Raw genomic sequence first — 21,385 nt, 5'->3', positions numbered from 1 at the left:
CACCTCTTTCCCCTAACAAACGTGTTATTGATTTTGACAAACACAATTAGGATATCACATTGAGTGGAAATTTTATATTTTGAAAAATAAAATGTTTTTAAATGTGTCAAATTCCACACAATTTGTTTTACATACATACCATATATGAATAATTTATTAATGCACATTTTACAGCCGCCCATGATAACCCACCTCCCACCACATAAAAACCATCCAACTAAAAATCCTTCAAGCCCAGAAATAAATGACATTCGGTGAAAATAGTCTCTTTGGGCCGTCTTCAGCCTGATTCTTTGCCAAAGCGATAGTTATATAACTTTTAAAATCTAGTACTATTAGTACATTTGGTCTCTGTTCCCTTATCCGTATCTGACCAGGATGTTATCGCTGTGATGGGAAAACATAACATAAAAGCAAAAGTGCCATTCCTCTCTCCCATCCATCTACCACCCCTTTCCCTGTTCTGCGCTAAATAGGTATCTTGGTAGTCCATGTTGGCCACGGTTAATCCTGTTATATGATTGGGCCATGTGGGCGCCAATAGGGTCTTCCATTAACAAAACCTGGTCTTGCAGAGTTTCTGATGCTATGGATGCAGAGCAGCCCGCCAGCATCAGCTGATCTTCCTCTGTTTTCAGCCTTCTGTGGGTTAGGCTTGTCCGTCAGTGGAAAGCGTAAAGGAGTAGGAGGATAGTGCAGACCCCGATGACTCCGCCCAGGATGAGGGAGTCCCGTCTCTTCCGCAAGTTGATTCGCTGGATGAGATTGTTGATTGTTGGAAAGCGATCTTGAGGGTGAGAGACTAAGGAAGCATACAGAAACAATGTGGACTAAACAGATATTTGTTTACATAAACTTTATAAATGAAAGAGAGAGATATGATAGAGCTTTACTACTTGTCACAGACTGGATAAAGGGGCCTGCTTATTTATTAACATTTCAGGCTTTAACACAACCTGGCTGCAATCTATTTCTCATAAAAACAACCGCCTGGAATGAAAAATGGGACCATTTATGCCTTCAGTCAAGCAGACCACAATTTCTCATTTTTCAACCAATTCAATTTTTGACCATCTATGAGAGGCTGATTTGTGTGCCCTATTGTTTTTAACGACATAGAATTGAAAGAGAGATAAAACTGATCTCGGGGATCCGTAAAAGTTGCATTTGAAAATTACGCCAACTCAATTCTGGATCCCTCAAAACAGATAAATTGACTCTATAAACAATTGACAAAAGTATTGAAACCAGTGGTGTGTATGCTATATACTATGCGTTTACAATTTACAGCTGACTGTACAAGATAGTGTACAGTATTTTTTTCCACAGGTTGTCAGGCACATACACATTTTATCTGTGCAAATTCCCAGTTTGAATATCCAACAGTCTGAATGCATGGCAATTTTCCGTAAACATGTTCAAGATGTTTCATTCATGTTGAAAGGATACTAGCCAGGGTGTTGACCCTGCTCTGTATAGACTTCAGCAAGCCTCTCTGAGAAGTCATGTTTTCCTTAGTCGCCATGGCGATACTAGAGAGAGAAAAAGACAGAGAGAAAACAGTGAAGTGCACTGTTACGACATCATGCCGGCGTGTCTATCACCAGGCTGCAGAACACTTTTGTCCGTCCTAATGGGTTTTTAACAGCTGCGACCGTGACAGGGAGAAAATACCTTTTAGAGTGGGGGGGAAGGCGATTTCCCATTCAGGTAAAACAGAAGGATGAGTCAGACTGAGACAAAGGAGACCTTAGCCAACACTACCCACGGACACTGTCATGCTCTCTCGTACCCACACATTCACTACACTGACAAATAAGGCCTACTCTCTCCCATTGTCACCACGCCTCTCCCAGCAAAAATTCCTCTGTGGCAACAAATCCACAGAGGTTAATTCCTTCAGACAGCAGTTCTCTCATTAGTGATAAGAGAGGCTTTTTACACGATGACGACATGTACTTCACTCTGCCTAATGCATTTTTAAACAAAATAGTCTCTTAGGTATTTTCTACAAAGGTAAAAAAAAAAAAGTCTGAGCAAGTAAGTTTCAGCCCCTGTGGATGCAGCTTGACAACTCTGCAGACAGCTACTGTTGCACTCCGATCTTCTCCAGAGTGGTTGTTTGCCGAACGAGAGAGGATATTGAGTTGCTGTGATACCGTAGCCTGATCCAAAACTTGGAATGTCAGCAACTTTAGGGAGAGTAATGTAAACTATAGCCTGAAACCAGGCACCTCTTGCCAAAATGAGTGCATCTGCTACAGAGACATTGGCACTGATCTCAAAAAGTACTTATGGTTTCTCCCTCGAATTAGGTGGTGTTGCAAACTTTCAATTGAAAATAGTATAAGACAGCAGACTCCTCTGCGTGTTGATGGGGGTGAAGGTGTGGTTCCCATTAGTCAGACCATAAGACCAGAACATTGTGGCCTGAGATTTTAGCTTGATTCCAGGTAGAAATGACACTTCCCCAGTGAATAGTGGGATTATACTCTCGGGACACATGATGCAATCAGGGCTCACACCCACAAACAGCAAGAAAACAACTTGACTGAATATTAGTATAATACAATTTTTACATAAAAAAAAATAAGTACATAAATGGCCTAGAAAAGAGAGCAAGTCAAAAAAACTACCTAGGAAAAGTAATTTCTCTCAAATTAATATGGTGGACGAAAACATATGGATAATTGCCCTGTGGCGCTTAGGGCTCTAAGGGTTCCGCACCAGCGTGCTCTGGTCTCGCAGGTTCCCTGGGAAGGAGGTCCCCTAAGGGCTCATTCTCCAGAGTGCCTCACTCACAAACAACAAGACCCTCTAACTGAACTGTATTCGATACTGCTGGACTCCCTTGCCATGTGCGTGTGTTTTTAGGGGTTAGAGAGTTTAGTAAGCTAATGGGTGATTCAGAGAATTGTTAACTTGTGTGTTTTGTGAGTGCTAGCCCTGTGTGTTTTTTGAGTGCTTGCCCTGTGTGTTTTGAGAGTGGTAGCCCTGTGTGTTTTGTGAGTGCTAGCCCTGTGTGTTTTGTGAGTGCTAGCCCTGTGTGTTTTGTGAGTGCTAGCCCTGTGTGTTTTGTGAGTGCTAGCCCTGTGTGTTTTGTGAGTGCTAGCCCTGTGTGTTTTGTGAGTGCTAGCCCTGTGTGTTTTGTGAGTGCTAGCCCTGTGTGTTTTGTGAGTGCTAGCCGTGTGTTTTGTGAGTGCTAGCCGTGTGTTTTGTGAGTGCTAGCCCTGTGTGTTTTGTGAGTGCTAGCCCTGTGTGTTTTGTGAGTGCTAGCCCTGTGTGTTTTGTGAGTGCTAGCCCTGTGTGTTTTGTGAGTGCTAGCCCTGTGTGTTTTGTGAGTGCTAGCCCTGTGTGTTTTGTGAGTGCTAGCCGTGTGTTTTGTGAGTGCTAGCCCTGTGTGTTTTGGTTTATGTATGCTGCATCAGCCTTACTAACTTCGCCATCTCCCCACAGCAGATGGGACGGCCATGACGTAAAACCATCCAGGGGTTTCGCTTATGTATCATGTTCTCCAAGGTCAGATAAAAACATGTATTGGCTGTCTTACCAATTTTCAACCCTGCTGACTGGGGAAGCAGGCGAGGCCAGCATTCAGCTCAGTGCTAATGGTAATCGGAGCAGCCGGTGTGTAGGTACAAGCTTCCTCACACTGGCTGCTGTCCAGCTGATGCTGTAGCCTCATTGTTACCCTGTCAGAGAACCTGTTTGGGGCTTCAGATGCATCTGCAAAAACATTTGTTTTAATGATTTGCATTAACTGCCTTTGTTCATCATCCTTCTATCTTTTTCTTTTTGTTTTACCCAAATTAAAAACCAAATCCTAATTTGACTTGGTTTCACTGGGTTATATTCCACTCCTATGGCCAGATGGAACACACCAGAACAGCAAGCAGGAAAACTGGGTTCTCATTTGTCTGTCTTGTTAAGTGTGTTGAGGCTAGAGAAAACCAGTAATTACAAAAGACCTGTGTCATCCTCACACTTTCTGCTTGACTACAACGAGACAGAGAGAGAGTGACATTCTCGTGGAGAGAAGGGTGAGGGACGGAGGGAAGGAGGGAGGGATTGCACGGCTCACAAGTCCACTTAATTAAGATCCTGGCGCCAGCTGGTCCCATGGGCTTCCTGCAATGTGACATCCCTGGCAACACAGGAATGGAGGGATGGGAGCGGAAGAGGGGGGCGGAGGGGGAAGGAGGCAGGCAGGGAGGAGGGTCATCCGTGTGGCAGCGAGACTGAACCAGCCGGTGGGAGCGGAGAGAACAGAGGCAGGCTAGGATGGAGAGAAGGCGGCAAAGAGAGAGGGGAGCAGACGAGGTGACGGCACATTGCTGGGGGAGGCAGGCGGGGGCAGCACACTCAGCGGTTGGGAACAACGCCCGAGACGGAGCGCTGCGGGCAACAGCTGGGGAGGGAGGGGGAGTGGAGGGACAAGGGGCTCGCTTTTTGTCAGGTGAAAAAGAGGAGAAGAGATGCAGATCCTCAAGAAAGCCCGCACAGTGGAAGCACCGCCACAACTGAGCTCAACTTCTGAAAGCTCCCATCTGTTTCCATAGTTGAAGTTTAGAAGAAGTGTCCCGCTGACACAGAGAGCCATGTTTGAAGTCATTACAGTTTCAAAAAGAGTTTGAAGGACCATAACAAACTTGCAATTAGCTACTCGACAGGAAATGAGCTGCAGCTACAGCCCGTCATCAGGGGACATTGAAAGGAGAAGTCATCCCAAAGAGTCTCGTCAGATCGCACCATTAAAAAAGATAGGATCAGCTTTTAGACCAATCTCTGGGCTAATCTTCCATTTGAGTGGTGTCAGAGAAGCGGGATGTACTGGCAACGAGTAAAACCACTCGACTTATGTGAGGTGTTCCTTCCTCTGGGAGCGGGTGGTGATGATGCCATTTGCAATATGCAGTATCAGGGGATGTCTGATGGACTTATTTCATTTAGCAATGCAGACAGGTCCATTTGGGGGCATGCATAAACGGATGTTCAATGTAAGCTGTTTGTATGCTGTACATGAGTGCGGATGTATATGTGCTTACCTTATTGTGTCGTCCATCAGTCGGTCGGAACTGCAGAAAAGAGAGGGAGGACACAAAGAGAGAGACTGTGAGGAAAGGTATTGTGGTCAAACGGAGCAGTTTAATAACTTCAGCTCCTCCACATCTTTCTGGAGGGATCGTGTTCAATTCATTGCTGTCCACAATCTGAAGCAGGCTGGCCAAGATAGTTTGGACTAGGACTAAACCCCTCACCTCCCCTCTTTTCTCCCTATATCTGATTCCAGAAATCCTTTGCAGCAGTACTCAAGTGAAGAGAAACTAATTGTTAACCATGGGTAACATGAATTTACTATTGACACTCATTTCTTATGTAGGAAGAACTGGGTTGGTTGAATCACATCAAGTTATGTGAAATCTGTATTTCACTTCTGGTGAGAAGAGAAGAGAGAAGGCCCTAAATGTAGACTGTCTAGTGCCTGGCTCATATAAAATAAGACAACATAGCAGAATTCTGCTAAATAGTAGGGGAATATCCGTTTCATTCATATTGAATGATTTCTTCAGTCAACCACTGTATAACAAAAGTTAAAACTTGCAACATGGATGGAGGTTTTACTCATCAACTGACAAGCAACTCTGACATGACTACTTAAGACATCCATTATGCAGGCCTAACTCCTATGACAGTTGTATGACACGGCACTCACTCAAGTAAATGAACCTATTAAAACATACATTGTCATGTCTTGAATTAGTCAGCGTGAAAGAACATGCAAGAGTCTAAAAAAAGAATAAGATACACAGCTACCTCTACATAATATGAAATACTGCCATGAACACAGGTTTTGAAAACCGAGCTTCTCTATAAAAAGAACAACACAATTCCCATTGGGTTGGAAATGTCACCCATGCCATGTTCCTGAAATAACCTTTTCACTTTGACGTCCATAAACTAAATTCTTGGTACCTAAACCCATCGAAATGTGAAACAGTCAGGTGAGTCCACTGGAGCTGGTGCCGCCAACAAAATGAGTAATGTAGGCGTGTCTGGCCTGTCAATCAATATGTCAACTCTCATGGAATCTGACAGAAGATTGAAAAGGGTGCAAGATGTTCTCCTCCCCCTATTGGATAGCGCAAAGCAGGTAGTGTCCACTCTGCATGCTAATGCTGGTCAGACAGGAAGATAGAAATGTTACTCTAACGTGCGTCTGATAGACCATTTCCGATCTCTCCAAGGTGCAGAAAGTGGGACAATAGCAAGAAGACTCATCTGATGCACATATCTTAAACCTAGTTAATGTACACAAAATCTAAAGCTTAAAAATTAAAGAGTTGTGCAGCCCAGTCAACAGTGCAGAGGGAAGCAACGCCACCATTTTTGACACGATGTTGTGTACGTTTGTGGAACATTGAACTCATTTTGATCTTGCCTCTGCTACTTGCAGTCTGTCTCCCTTGCGAAGCACATGTGTTTTGAGTACAGGTAAATATGTACTACCCTAAAGGATTAACAAAAAATGTGTTTTATCCAAAGTCTTCCAGAAAATCTTTCAAAGGTATGAAAGCAAATGTAACCATCATTCGCACCTACCAGCCACAAAAGCCAATATGGAGCCAACAAATAGGCTACCCATCATCCTTTACCTCCGAAATAGCTGCAGTAACCTCAAAGCTGGTCACATTCTCCAAGAAACTCCCTCACTAAATCAAAAGCTCGCTGTTTGTATCATGTTTCACTCTATATTGCATCTTGGCAGGGGCGGGCGGTCCTTCATTCAGTCAGACTGAAGCACAAACAGTTGATGAAGACATATTATTCCAGTGAGATTAGCACTGTGCGGCTAACCATTATGAATGTCCCCTCATCTGTGCTGACAAGGCTCTTTCTCTCTACCTCAACACTGTCAGTCCTCCATTACGAGACGCATTGGTATCCAGCTGCCATTTTATGACAGGGCAAGGTATCAACTTTTACACTATATGTCACATACCTTTCACAAGCCAACATGACCGGAAAAAAAGAACTAGCTTGCCATGCGTTAGCTGCACACTGTGACTGAAGGGCTGGAAGTACTCTAATGACATCAATTCAATTCTAAAGGAATGTTTGTGTGCAGTATCATACATGAACATCAAACAGCTATTTACATGCTCACACCTGCAACTGCCAGAAAGGGCTTCTCTGAACCTCCTCTGTAATAGTCTAGGTCATATCGAGCCAGCAGCAGCATATTACCATAATGGTTAACGCTGCAGCTTTTGCTCAAGACCAAAAGGTCATTTCCAAGATGGACGCCAAGTTAGAGCAGACTGTATGAATGAATCATCAGTCAGGTTTGTAGCTTGCTTTCCGTAAAAAAAACTAGTAACTTAAATGTTTTTATCTAGGTGGTGAGAGAGAGCGAAAAGAAAATACCAGAATGTTAGGTCAACAAACAGTTAAATACAGACACCGGCTGCAAATAAAGACAGCACTGTATCACAATAATGCAGCTGGCAGATTCCTCACTTCCTGTATGCAGTAGTTTTAACACAACCCAATTATAGCAGAGCAAATGGTCTGGAATGTGGGTAGGAAAGCTGTAACTGCAGATGGGCAATCTCTGCCTGAAGTCTGAATGGCTCTTCAATGCCATCTTTCTTAGACTTGGGAAGGAACCAAGACAATATGACAATGCTAATGCTAACATACACTATGAATGCTCGTCATATTTAAAAGATCAATTACTTTGATAAATCAGAACTAGTCACACTGCAGATTTTGACGTATTAGATGCTGTTGGGCTGAGGAACTCCATACGTAGTCGTGCGAATACAGTCAACTCACAGGTATTGAAGGGAGCGTTTAGTGGAGCAATGTATTTACGCTGTAGTGATTTTTGACAGGCCAGTGAGGGGGCAGTAATGGCTGGGAGGCGTTTTATTGGTATGTTGATAAAATGGAGAGGAGATAGCCATGTCGGAGATAATGAGGTTTTGCCGCAGTAGGGCTAAATCACTTGTTTGTGTGGACTCAAAAGATGAAGCAAGACAAATCCCAGGTGAGTCGCTTGATGCTGATAACCCAGAGGGCGTGGTCGGTTGACCGTCTGGCCCAGAGTGACTAATAAAACAACACACACACACAGCCTGATTCTCACACACACACTGTCTCATCACACACACACAGTCCTACAGAGTGGCTGTCCCTCTCACTCACTCCCACAAACGTATGACCTTCTCCTGTGAGAATCAGGTTGCTTGTCAAATACAATGCTCTCAGCAGTTTATTCCCCAATTAGGATCGATACTGATAACGTTTCAGTAGAAAGGAGCAGAAAGATAAACAAACAAAGCAGGAGTCATTAGTTTCTTTGCTCTTGTAAAACAGGACATCACGGAATAGCCGAGAGGCAATTTGAAATAAATAAAGAACCGGCATATAATTGAAAATCTTGAGTTTGGCCAATTGGAACATTGCATATCAAACTACAAAATTAATTACTTTGCCTAATGACTCAGGGTTGAGGTCTTGCCTTATTATGATGTTGTTGCAATCAGCACTGCTGTGTCTACAGAGACCTTGTTCACCAGTGCCCCCCTCTCCACAACCCTCCTCCTAACCTCAGTGATGGATGTCCTCCCTGGAGCAGCAGGGGACATGGGCTCTGCCATCGTGTGCCACCTGGCTTACTCAGGGAGACAGATCTACGACGGGCAAGGTCTCCTTGTGTCTCATAAGCTGACCCCTGCACGGGCCCAACATCTATTATGCTGAGGAGGAGCGTCACGATTCAAGGAGACAGTGTCTATGGACATTTGTGTGTGTGTCAAGGTATAGAGCTGTGCTGGCAGTTCGTTATCCAACAGAAGTTGGGCTCTTCTCCAAGGTGGGGAGAAAGATTGAGGTCATCACTTATGAATTACAGGGGGGATTAATAATCACAACAGATAGCGTAGGTAGGCTATCAATAGAAGATAATCAAAAAAATACAAATATTGTTGATAACCATATTTGTTGTGTGTAATTGTAACCAAACCCTAATTAGGATGAGCTTACTGAACCATTGTGTGGGCACAGTAATGAACTATTCCCATAAAAGTGCTGGCTGATTAGGACAAAACATCACAAAAATGACAAGGGAGGGAAGTCACAGTTGATTACAGTTTAATTCAGCTTCCTTGTGGAGCTGTTTCAGCTGCTCTTTCCAAATAAATGAGCCAATCAAAAGGTTCTAATCCAATTCCACTGGGACATGGGAGTGTTGATTCAGTCAGCCTATTGGACAAGGAGGGGGAGTAATTGGGAATGGTCCATGGTCCCTTAAGACACCAGGTCAGAGTGTTTCGTTGTCCTGGTAATTGGCTTTCATGGTCTTCTGTATTATGTTTGATGGTTAACGTACTGCAGTTGACCCCAGTCAGTTCTAATGGTTAAGGTAAATCCACACGGTCAAAAATCCATTCGGGCAAGCTCGTCTTTCCCGGCTGGGGTCCCTGAACTTATTTTCACTTCTAAAGCAGATCTATACGTATGAAGTGAGGACATTTAGTATTATTGTCTCGTTTTTATTCATGTCCTGATGTTAATGATGAAGAATGGTTAAGCGGCCTTGAAGAAATGTACTACCTGTACTCAGTTTAACTTTTGAAAGGGTGTTCATTTTAATGGAGATGTTTCTGTATTTTTGATGAATGAGTGCACGCAATACCTGGTGAACCCATTCCTGCAGCTTACGTAGCTCTGTGTGCCAGAAGGGAAACACCTAGCAACAAAGCCCAGTAGCTAAGTAAGTGATTCCATTTTACAGATGAAGCAGTCAAACAAACACAAAATGAGGCGAAAAGTAGTGTTTCCATTACCTCATTGCCAAAGTGGGTGTGAAATCAAAGATTTAGACAGTGAGTTGGAAAATGAAACACATTGGTTAACCTAACATATTTAGCAACAACAACAGAAGATAATCAAATTTTTCTAGGTGGATCCTATGAAGCCAATTACCTGTAGTAGCATGGCAGGGAGTGGGCATCACAGCTGGCTGATGAAGAGACAGAACACCTGCTGTGTCTCGAGACATGGTGAAATATACTAGGAAATACCAGCTGTTACCCAAGTAAAAAAAAAAAAAAGGGGGGGTGGGTAACTCAACAGCCATCTAACACAGCTGTTAGTGGGGGGGCGCAGTAGGCCTAACGAAGGCAAGGTTGGGGGGGAAGGGGGAGGGGGGAGAGAGAAGTGAACCTTCACATTCGTCTGCCGATGGCACTTGGCCTGTAAATCATTGGTTGCAGAGGAGGGAGGGGGGGGGGGGAATGCTGAGGGCTGCGGTGTAGCCTGATTCATTGGGTTTTTATACGCACAGATGAGACGGCGGGGAAAGGATTTATTTGTTGCGCACTTTCCTTCGGGTATGAGGCCTCAGTCGTACAGAGAGAAGGTGGAGGATGTGTGCTTGTTTGTGTGTACAGCGTATATATTTGTGCTAAAGTGTGAATGGTCTTATTTTATGCGTTTCCAAAACGTGGGTGTCCAGTGTGTGTGTGTTTCCCTCCCAGTGGTGTCCTGCTGCAGTCATTAAAAAACGGTCATTAGCACAAAGCTAATTCCCTCGTCTTGTGATTTATACTCGGGTGCAAGCTCAAGCGCACACATTCGGACACAGAAAAAACACACACAGACACACACACAAATGAGTCACCCGAACGCAGACCCAGCTGGACATAATCACACTTCCTTGCTGCTCCCGTGACAAACAGTCATAACCTTTGCAGTGCAGGCTCATTGTCAAAGCAATCCACGCATCTCTGCTAGCAGGGCTTTCTTTATCTTGTATCTTTACAACTGAACCAGTTCAGCCTAACTCATGAAAACTTGAACTGATTTTTACATCGAGAACAAGACTTGCTCATCTTTAGGTAGGAAAAGGAATCTAGTTATACGGTAGCTTCCTGGAGGCATCACCTCAGAGAGCTTACGGTTAATGGACTGGGTTTGGTCTTTGGTTTGGTGATGAATGTACTAGATCTTGGTCAGTCCTCCTCCTGTCCCATGCAAATATCACATTTAGATAACAACCCCCCACACATACACACATGCTCAACCCAATATCTTCCTCCAATCCCCAGCTCTGCTCCAGTGAGGAGAGCTGACGATCAAACGCTGCTTTGCTCTGATTGGTCAGAGTCTTGGCGAGTGCGATAGATTTATGTACAAGCTTTTAAGAAGTGACAAGAACTACAGGAGGGAAATGAACAAGGGACACAAGGGGGGGGGGAATCAAACTGAGAAAGAAGGGAACGGCATAAGAGTGATGCAATCAGGCAAGGAGAGAGGGGGGGTGCAAAAGATGAGAAGAAAGAGATTGTTAGGTCTTTTCTGAATGGGATTCAGCCCAGTCTAGTTAAAAAAATACTCTTGTGCACGCACAATCCACACCAACACCAAAACTCAGACGCTAAATAAGACTATCTGGAAAAACTTAGGAGAAGAGGAAAACAGTCAGCATTTGTTGATACAAAAGAAGTTTGAGAGAGAGAGCAAGTGACAGTGAGAAAGACAGCAACAGAGATGGACAGAGAGCCTTGGAGAACCAGAGCAGTGTTGAGGACTGACGCAGAGCTACACTAGAGATGCAACACCACTGAGCCCCACGTTTCCACACAGCGGCCTCACAGCTGGATGTCTCCAGCAATACCTCGTGTATTACTCAAATAACCTACGCAACCCAAAAGACGTCATTCACCTTCACAACTTTCAATTTGAGGATTTTGGGAGGTCAAGAAATGTGGACATTAGAATACCAATGCTGCAAATCAAGCAGCAGCACCAGACTATACATCACCACAGTGGAGCGGCGCCTGGCTGTCGCACCCTACTCACTAGCTCCTGTTATGGGGCAGAGGAGGAGTAGCTCCACCGCTTCTTCCATACATCTGGTTCCCACTGGGCTCCCCTCACTCATAGAGATTACATTAGCATATATCAAGAGCTAGCATGGTGTGCAGGGAAAGTGTCCAGCCACGGATGTGGTGGTCTGAGAGGGAGAAACGGGGGGGCAAGGGGAGAGAGCCAATGGGAGAAAATTGCAAAGAAAGAAAATAATAGAGAGAGATTACTGCAGATAATATAATTATGTTAGGTGGAGGAACAAAACAAATGGAAATGGAGGGGGGGATTTGACAAGGATGGAAAGGGAGGGACCATGGGATGGTGGAGGGGCATGGGAAACACGCAGAGAGAAATGACAGAGCGACAAAGAAAAATGGTGCAAGAGTGAGGGAGAGGAAAGAAAGAGGGAAAGAGGGAGGGAAGAGAAAGAGAGGGGGGGTGTGTAGAGACTGCATGCTCGTAGTCTACACAGGGACATCGAATACACACATCGGATACACACTGCAGACAGTCATTTACTAGAGTATCTATGAGCAAGAGGGGGAGTTGGAGAAGAGAGAAAGAATCACTTTTCACATTCTCACAGTGGATACCTTCCAAGAGCTTACCAGTGTGGCAACACTGCCAACCATTGGCCACAAACCAACGCAGGGACAGGGTAAAGAATCTGCTGTGGAAACCGAAATGGACCGAAACAATTAGACTGCACTACAGTTAAGGCAGACAGAAAAGACCATCGGAAAACAATACAACAATATCCTCTGAGTCAAGAGTCTAAGAGAGAAAGAGAAGAAAGGGAGGAGAGCGGTTGTGTCAGAAGATTAAAAAGGTGTGTGTGTGTGTGTGTGTGTGTGTGTGTGTGTTGACAGAAAAAAGCAGGCCACATCAAGGCCACAGTAATGCCTGATCAGACAGCTGGGCTCTGTGGAGAATAATAATACACATGTTCTCCACCTCACAGAGAACACAAGGATGAGGGAGTAGGACAATACATGTCAAAGGCAGACACAGAAGATTTCCTTATCCTTCCAAAACGACCATCTGACCCATGTCCAGACCTCTACCCCTAGGTCAGTGGTCAATACTTTTTGTAATGAGATTCCTTTTGCAAAATCAGAACACAATTTACCTAACTTAAATTTCAAGTCAATACAATAAACTGTTGCATACCTCAGGTGTAACTGAACAGGTTTCTTTCAGCCTTGTGGCAATTGGTGGGTATTCTCTAAATTTAGAAGATGTGATTATAGGTATCAAAAATGAAAAGAAAAAAAACTTCATATGTATTGAGAAGAAATTGTACACAACAAACAGAAACCAGCATCTTAAAGAGCAACCTACAGATACTGTGAAGTCTTGTTCACAAAATAAATAGTCACCATTCACAAAAACATGACTGAAGAAGTCTCACACTTTTTACAAAGATACTATGCTTTGGAGTAGTCACAGATTCCAATTCATGTATTCATTGGATAACAGATATCCAATATTCAAATGACACCTGTATGAACTCAAAAACTGAATTCAAAGTGGGAGTTATAAAATGAATAGATGCAGGTATAAACTAAGGATGCTGTTCTTTTCAGTGCTAAGAACTGCTAGATCAGGGTTTTTAGGCCCTGGGGTTCCTTGAGTGTGCATGTATGAGAGAGTGGGGGCAGGTTGTATATGTCTATATCCTATATAACCTCCTTTTTTTGGACATGTTTTAACTACACTTATCCAAATGATCCCTCTCATACACACAAAACATACACAGTGCTCAGAATAGGTCACAAAACACTAACAATGTTTATGATCCATTAAGTAGAGAAAGAGGAAGTATCCTTCAGTTCTTTGATTGTGGAAACCTCTTAATGCCATTACTGCGGTCTGTAACACCCTTTTTCCTGCTCTCTCACTTTCCAATAGAACAAATCATGGGTAACATAATCTCACCCGCCAAAGCACTCATCTCCACTGTCTATGTCATTGGCTAGGGAAGCCTCTAATATCATCTGTGGTTTAAAGTAATCATATCGGGCTAACATGAAATGTTCTTCTCTTGCTTGACGATAAGGACAGAAAATTTCAGAGGCATACAAAGACTTAGGCAGTGAGATTGGCAGAGTGTTTATCCGGGATGCAATTTTGACAGTGACAAAGGTCATGCAAGTCTGAGTAAGAAATAGGTATAAAGGAAAATAGAAGTGATGGGAGGGAAAAGGGCAGATCTTAGCTGAGTCCTCCTCTCGCAAACAGTCTCCCTCTACTTTCCATCACACGCACACACGTAGTGTGCTAGTGGGCAATTTGTTTGTCAGGTGATTTGCATTTTCTGCACTGCTAGGTGTCTTCAGGGCCACTATCCTCCTTTGATAGAGAAACCATCCACTCTAAACACTACATCAGCACCTGACTAAATACAAAGCAGTGATGCAATTATTTTACTCAGATGCCCTGGGTAACACATCTCGAGTCAAGTTCTGAACTGGTGGAGGAACCAGTGTGAATATAACTAAAACTCTATTCCACCCTCCCTACTAAGCCACACCCATCCCTGAAGAGCCTATTATTGAGCCAAAAGCCCTTGAACGTGGGATGGTTGTGGCACATACACACAGTAACACACAGCAGACAATAACACACACAGCGCATTCTCATCTCCAGGGCTAATTGGACGGTGGGGTTTTGTCCTCAATCAACCATAAGAAAAAGGATCTGTTATCAGCTGGCTGGCAGGAGCTGGAGACGAGCTTCTGTTCTCATACAGCGAGAGTCGGAAGACGGCGGCTTGACAAAAATGCCACAAAACGGTAGCGATTGCTGGAACAATATTGAATCAAGACACTACAACAACTGAAGTTGGACAAATCATTTGCCAAAGCTGTATCTACATTTTTGGCCTGTATCTAAACCAAAAGACCATTTATAGAATTAAGTCATAGAGGCATCCCATTGGGTTCATACTGTATCTATATTGATCAAGCTCTCACGCATTGTTTACTTCAAAGACGGAAGGCTTTATATCCTATTTCATATCCCTTTTGATACTCAAAAAAAAAAAAAAAATATATATATATATATATGGACATTGATTTTGTTTGTGTCAGATGAAGGTCTGTCAGTTCCTTTTGTTACATCAAGTAAATTGGAAGTCTTGGGTGTTCCTAGGTATCTTGGGTAATTGAGGCCAGTTCCTCAGGGAGAGAAGACAGCCAGGACACAAACGGTTCACGGCACAGAGCAGACCAATCACAGTGCTTTATAGACCTCGGTTACGCCTAATTTGTGAAATTCTCCAAGAGACAGTAGCCATGATAAATGTGATTCCGGTGTATTAGCAGTCGTGCAAAACATACAGCAGTGTGTGTGAAGGAAGAAAAATGCATGGTTAAACAGTACTTGATAGAGACGTTGACCTTTAGGATTTATTATGTCGCTATTTTAATTGGTAGCCTAATGAATACCAAGAAATTCAGAAGATTTATGAATTAGTGTTAATTGGATTTAGATGACAGGAGACTCCTTAAGCATACCCTTGACCTCAAATCAGATTCAACCCAACCACCCCATATAAAAGAAACAAGTCCTAAATTCAGTCTTATCAGGCTTATGTCCCAAAAACTTCAGATATTGCAGCGTAACCACAATTATACCACCATTTGTTTTATTAACTGAGTGTAAGAGGGAGAGAACTGCTGCCCCATCTGTTACTCTAGCTGCCAGTGCTTAGCAAGCAAACACAGAGGCAATGATTTTAGAGTTATTCAAAATGGCCGACTGGCCCCATCAAGATGAGTTATCCCGGGATTTCAGACGCTGAATTTCAGACCGTTAGCCTGATTACAGGGAAGTGGCAGAAGCTTTGTGGGGAGAAAGGCAACAGTAGTGGAAAAAAGAGCCAGACGTGAAACATTCTGCTTTCCACGAAAGATCTCTACTGATAGCTTCCAACTGACGAGCGGGCTTGTTATCAAATCCTTTGGAATCTCTTCTTGTGTTTATATCAAGACCAAAACTGCAGAGAAAGGTCCTACATCTATGTGTGTGTGTGTGTGTGTGTGCGTGTGCGTACACACACATGGATCTTACTTTCTCAGGTGTTCGTGCTCCTTCAGAAACAGCTCGGTTCTTCTGTTGTTTACTCCTGAACCACTCTTGTACGTTCTGTAAAAGAGAGAGAGAGACAGAGACAGAGAGAGAAAGAAAGAGAAAGAGTTAAGTTAGTCTATTTAAATAAGCCACACCCATTTCAAACTGGAAAGTGTGGAGCCATCCCTTACACTCAGTTAAATGGAAGGTCAAATGGAGGTCTGCTGAGTGAAAGGACTGGCACGCGTAGACCAAAGCTACAGGGGTGTAAGCCTGGCTGAAGGGAACTGAGGCCTTCTTCTGATGACATCAGCTCATTGCCAGGGCTGCACAGCACTGATTCTCACACTGACATGACACTATGACAGTCTTTCTCCAATGATCTACCTTCACTGCTTCTCAATAGACCCAAGTCCTTCTCTTTCCATCACTCCATTCCACAATCGTTCTATCATTCCCTCACAAAATGGGGGATGCTGCAAAAGCAGGCATGGAGAGAGGAAGGTGGTGGAGGAGCAGACTACCTTTCTTTCTGCCTCCACTTGTCTCAAAAGGACTCAATAATAAATCACAAGCACCAACCCAAGTACTTATTTGTTCTAATATGTCCAAAATGGCTTCAAAACACAGAATGGTGCCTGTAATGTTTAATCAATTCCTCAACAGCACTTGCCATGCAATTTCCTGTATTGTGTTCCATGTATTAGTGACAATGCTTCGATTTCAGCCAAATATTGATGGCTTTGTGCAGTCTTATGTAGATAATTGTTTAGTTCAAGCTGTGCAGGCTATTTCTTCATGAGGTCAATACTGACTTTCAAGGTAGCCTGCACACTTGCTATGATCTGCAATCTTGTTTTAAGCAAAAGGTTGGTGTGGTAAAATATGTATACATACACACATAACTATCCTACCACCCATCACCAAACACTATCACATAAACGGTCATTACCCATACAACACACATGGAATTGGCAGCTGGTTGCCTTGGGCACTAAGGTTGGCCAGTCTGTCTCTGAAGCTCAAGTGTCGCTGGCAAAGAGACAACCAGTTTAATCATTCCAACAAGCTTTTTTAAAAGGATAGGGCTGCAAATCAGTGGCTGTCGTTTGTGCTGCTGACATTTAGAAGTCACATTGGGGACGGGCAGGAACATCTCTCCTCAGTGCTCCGCTCAGGGCTCTGTGCAGGGCTCTGGAGCACACTGACCACAGATGGAAAGGACAAAATGTAACTAAAAGGAGGTGAGGGATGTATGAGTTGTGTGTATGGCGTGTGTAGGTGTGTTTGGGGCAATTTATTATTGATACATTGATGGGTTCGAATGGTGCTTCGAGTGATATACAACACTAATAAACACCTGTGCGCGTGTGTGGTGGAAAGACTAAGGTAAACTTTCAGTGATAGGGTGACAGATCCCTGTGCAACCTGCAGGAGAACAGAGGGTCATACTGCCCCCTAGTGTCCTAAAGTTGAACAGACCCTGTGGGTGGGTGTACCTTTGTCACCAATGCACCATTTGAAACCCTCAGGCTTGCATAACTACAGCATGCAGTAAATAAAAATATATTTTTATCCACATTCTGAGATCGAGGAGTTGGCAATATACCAGTTGTGTCAAATCCATTTGATTCTGTTTGAGGTGTGACGGTAACTATGTGTTAAGTAAATGAATATGATACAAAAAATTTATATCCCAATAAATGTTTTATATTTTTATGTTTTGGCTGGGGGAGGGAACACACAAATTCACAGTTCACATTCTGACCCAAATTAACAACAGCAAAGAACCGTGCGACCTCTTAGTGATGAAAGAATGTTAGTCCTACCATAGCCCCCTAGCAGTGATATTAGGTAAGCTGTTCCAGTAAGCCCATAAGCACATTATTGATGTCCTCCTTCTCCACCACTTCTCTGGACAGAAGAGATAGTCAGCCTTTTCAATGCTATACACAAGTAGCATGTTGTAATTTACTCAACTGTGACAAGCCCTTCTATTACCTCACAACAAGCTCATTAGTCAGCATTAGCGAAACATCACCAAGTCATTGATATGCATTGGATCAACAATGCATCGTCTAGCATTGTTGATTATTGGGGAAGATTTCAGGAGGTTAGGGGGCAGCATGACTAATTGGTAAAAATGCTGCTAACACCACATAGCTGTAAAAGACATTCTTTAATAGGGATCAATCTCAATTGAATCCAACTGTCAATATTATCTATTATAATTAAACAGGCAACTAATAATTACATTAATAATTAAACAGGCAACTAACAATATTTTCTATTTGAGTAAAACAATTATTTTAGTAGTTTTACTACTTCTACAGGTAGTATGCTGAAAATGTATTTTGGCATGGTGCTAGTGTACCCCAAACCCTTTACTTCCCTGGCATGTTGCTGGAAGAGCGACATTTGGATGAAACAGTCTGCAAAATTATTAAAATGTAAATAGTCTTTCAGTATGTTTGTGTATGTAATAGTTGGATACCACAGCATAAGACGTCTAACCAGTGTTCAACCATGACAGCATGGTGATCACAGCCCAGAAACCCAGAGGCATTTCTTATGACTTAGTACTGTCTGTTTTGCATGGGTTCCCCAAAAAAAACAGTTCCTCTGAATGAATAGCTTAGAACGCTATCAGTAGCATAATTACATTACAAGGCTAGTCAAAAGCATCATGAGATGGAGAGATAGGTGAAAAGGAGAACACAATGCCCACTTGCAGACGAGAGAAGGGGGAATTCATAAATGACTTTCATAAAACATCTGAATGTAAATGGGTCCCTGAACTAACTAAACACTTATTTTTAGGCTGCATGTTTATACTGCATGACTGCTTAAAACCCCTTTTAATTAACAGCTATCCACATGTAGATTGACTACCTGGCCTCAATCTTTAAATCACAGACTTACATTTGAAAACAGTGTAAAAATTGTATTGGAGTTCAGCCAGCATGACACACACAAACAGCCCTCCTGGCTGCAATAAAAAAATCCTTGCATCACATTTCAACAAAATTATTTCCTACCGACACTAATTCTCCTTATAAGAAAACTTTCAATTAAATCCACCATGGCAAAAGGTTCATGGGAAGGCTCCATGATATAGGGTGACAAAGCACATATGTACCCCCCCACACACACACACACACGGCACGCCATCTGCAGACATGACTAGGGGTGGGTGACTGATCAATGACAGAAGCTGTAATGGTCCTCAGATTTTTTCTGAAGATCAATAAGCCATTATAAGGGAGACAAGAGTCATGGTCTGGGACCCTACCCTTATTAACATGGCCTTCATTCACTATTGAGCCAATATGTTGAGGCTAATGCTTTCGCATTGCAGGAACAGGGTTATAAAACTAGTTTGTGTTGAAGGAAAACATCAATAAAGGCTCATGGTTCAATTTTCCAATGACATATTTGGAGATTGAGAGACGGATAGATACTCACTCAATGTCTTTTCGGACAGACCCCAGCAAGTCTTCCCTCTCTCGGATAGCCAGGAAATTGGCTTTAGTTTTGTGGAATTCATGAGTGTAGTCCTGCGACAACAAAAGATATTCCATAACATGGAACTTGGTAAATTGGTTTTCAACCAGCAGTAGGGTCAGAATAATGTTGCTAGGTGACAATTTTAAGACTATTTTGAAGAAGCCTGAAGGCAGTACATTGCATTTCAAGTCAACAGCAGGAGATGTGTATGACGTTAAGTTCATGGTGTGTAGGTGTGCGCACGTGGGAGGGAGAGGGGTACACCTGCAGGATATCTCTGTGTCTCTGTAGGGTGTGCATGAGAGCAGCATTCAAGGAGGACACTCCTGGTGTGCTGGTGTACTCTGCCATCTTGTCATTCACCCCTGTAAGCTGCCAAACAAAGATAAATAGGTAAGATCTACACATCACAAAGAGTGCTCTCACAACACAAACAAAGTCCTCACATTCCTACACCTGGCTATATTTGTCTGCATCCCTCTAAAACAGTCACTAATTACATCCTTTTATTGTTATTTGTGTGACTGGAAAATGTTACCTTAGCCAACAGCTGTTCCATTTCCACAGACATGGTGTCAAACATCCTGTCTTGTGTTGAGTTGTTTAGGAGAGGTGTTGTGTCTGAGCTGCTGAAGGTCAGAAAGGGAGAGAGATTGACAAAAGAACAGAAAAGTAGTAAGAAATGTAAGCAAATCAGTGAGAAGAAAAAAAAATTGGAAAGAGGTTTTTCTCTGAATATTTTATGCTTTTACATTTACGCCAGAATCACTTCAGTTTCTTTAATTTCAACTTTCCAAATATGTGACCCCATTGAGTCATTTTGTTATTTGAAGGTGCTATGTCACAAAATAAAACTGAACCATGAACATACCTGTCTCCTCTACGACCATCTCTGGAAGTACTGTAGCTGGTGCACAGCTTGCTGAAGGAGACCAGCTTCAGGTCAAGCTCATTCTCCAGCTGCCTAGCCTGCTTTCGCAGATCTGTGATGTAAAATTGACAAATGAAAATACCAAACCAACTTAAGCTACTGCACGCTACTGACAGTGGTTGAGGGGGGTGAGGGGGCAAAATCGTGATGTCAGTGAGTTGTCACATGTCAACGGGGAGGCTTGTTAAATTGGAAGCTTTAGAAGTAATGCACAGAATTTCTCAGGTGGGTAGGTTTCCTAAGAGGCTAGTGCTTGGTGAATAATGGGCATCAAACATTTTGAGGAACCCTCGTTCCCCAAAGGGCAAAAACTTAAGTTAAGCATATCATGATCGTCTTCAATTTGTTCATTGTTAAGCCATTTACAATTGTGAGGTGAGCAGTTCCTAGCTTCTTTGTGGCCTTCTAGGAAACCAAGCTGATAAGACTCGACCGAGAATATATCGGCGACATGTATGGTTCGACTCCTATCTATCTAGAAGCTAGGTCTTCAAGCTAAGTAGCCGCATTCCTCTACGACACGGGCCCCGTCGTTCTGGAAAATGACAGTAGCTGAACAGGAAACTCTAGAGACCTAACAAATGATAAATAACTGATAAAAGGATATCCAGTACCAGCGATTATGCCATGTTTACGCGAGGGTGCCACCTCACCTTCCCAGTAGTTGCTGCTTCCTCCTGCCATCTTTGTTGTCGAACGTCACCACGCTAGGATGAAAAGCCAGCCTCAATAAGGAATCTCATTTCCGGTTGAGTTCTTACAACATTTTCAAAATAAAAACGTGTGAGACAAATGTCCTTTTTTAGAATTTGAATATGTAAGCATTTTTCATTTGCAGATTAAAAGCTTCCTCGCTAGATCACTTTGAAAAAAAGCGTCAGCTAAAATCTTACATCATTGATCAAATGAATACAGTTTTCCAACGCTGAGTTTGTTTGGGTTCTAATGGAGATGGTGTGTTTCAAGCTTTGCTCTTATTTTGAAGTAATGTTCGTA

General features: G+C 43.0%; 1 protein-coding gene across 2 annotated transcripts; it reads right to left on the bottom strand.

Annotated features, from left to right (window-relative positions):
• Nucleotides 1-59: 59 nt before the first annotated feature.
• Nucleotides 60-21,122, bottom strand: gosr1 (golgi SNAP receptor complex member 1). 2 transcript variants are annotated; one of them, XM_047035932.1, is made up of 9 exons: nt 21,043-21,122; nt 20,330-20,441; nt 19,997-20,087; nt 19,723-19,830; nt 19,417-19,508; nt 15,952-16,026; nt 5,046-5,075; nt 1,450-1,532; nt 60-787 (listed from the first exon to the last, which is right to left on the bottom strand). In XM_047035932.1, exons 1-9 carry the CDS (start codon nt 21,071-21,073, stop codon nt 663-665), a joined length of 747 nt encoding a protein of 248 aa, XP_046891888.1. In that variant the 5' UTR covers nt 21,074-21,122; the 3' UTR covers nt 60-662. The 2 variants fall into 2 exon arrangements, with proteins under 2 accessions (XP_046891888.1, XP_046891889.1); XM_047035933.1 differs by having other exon boundaries at nt 19,997-20,084.
• Between the last annotated feature and the right edge of the window lie 263 nt (nt 21,123-21,385).

Source organism: Hypomesus transpacificus, chromosome 15, assembly GCF_021917145.1.
Source record: "Hypomesus transpacificus isolate Combined female chromosome 15, fHypTra1, whole genome shotgun sequence".
Classification (NCBI taxonomy): Eukaryota; Metazoa; Chordata; class Actinopteri; order Osmeriformes; family Osmeridae; genus Hypomesus; species Hypomesus transpacificus.
This window is presented reverse-complemented; position numbering and strand designations above follow the sequence as displayed.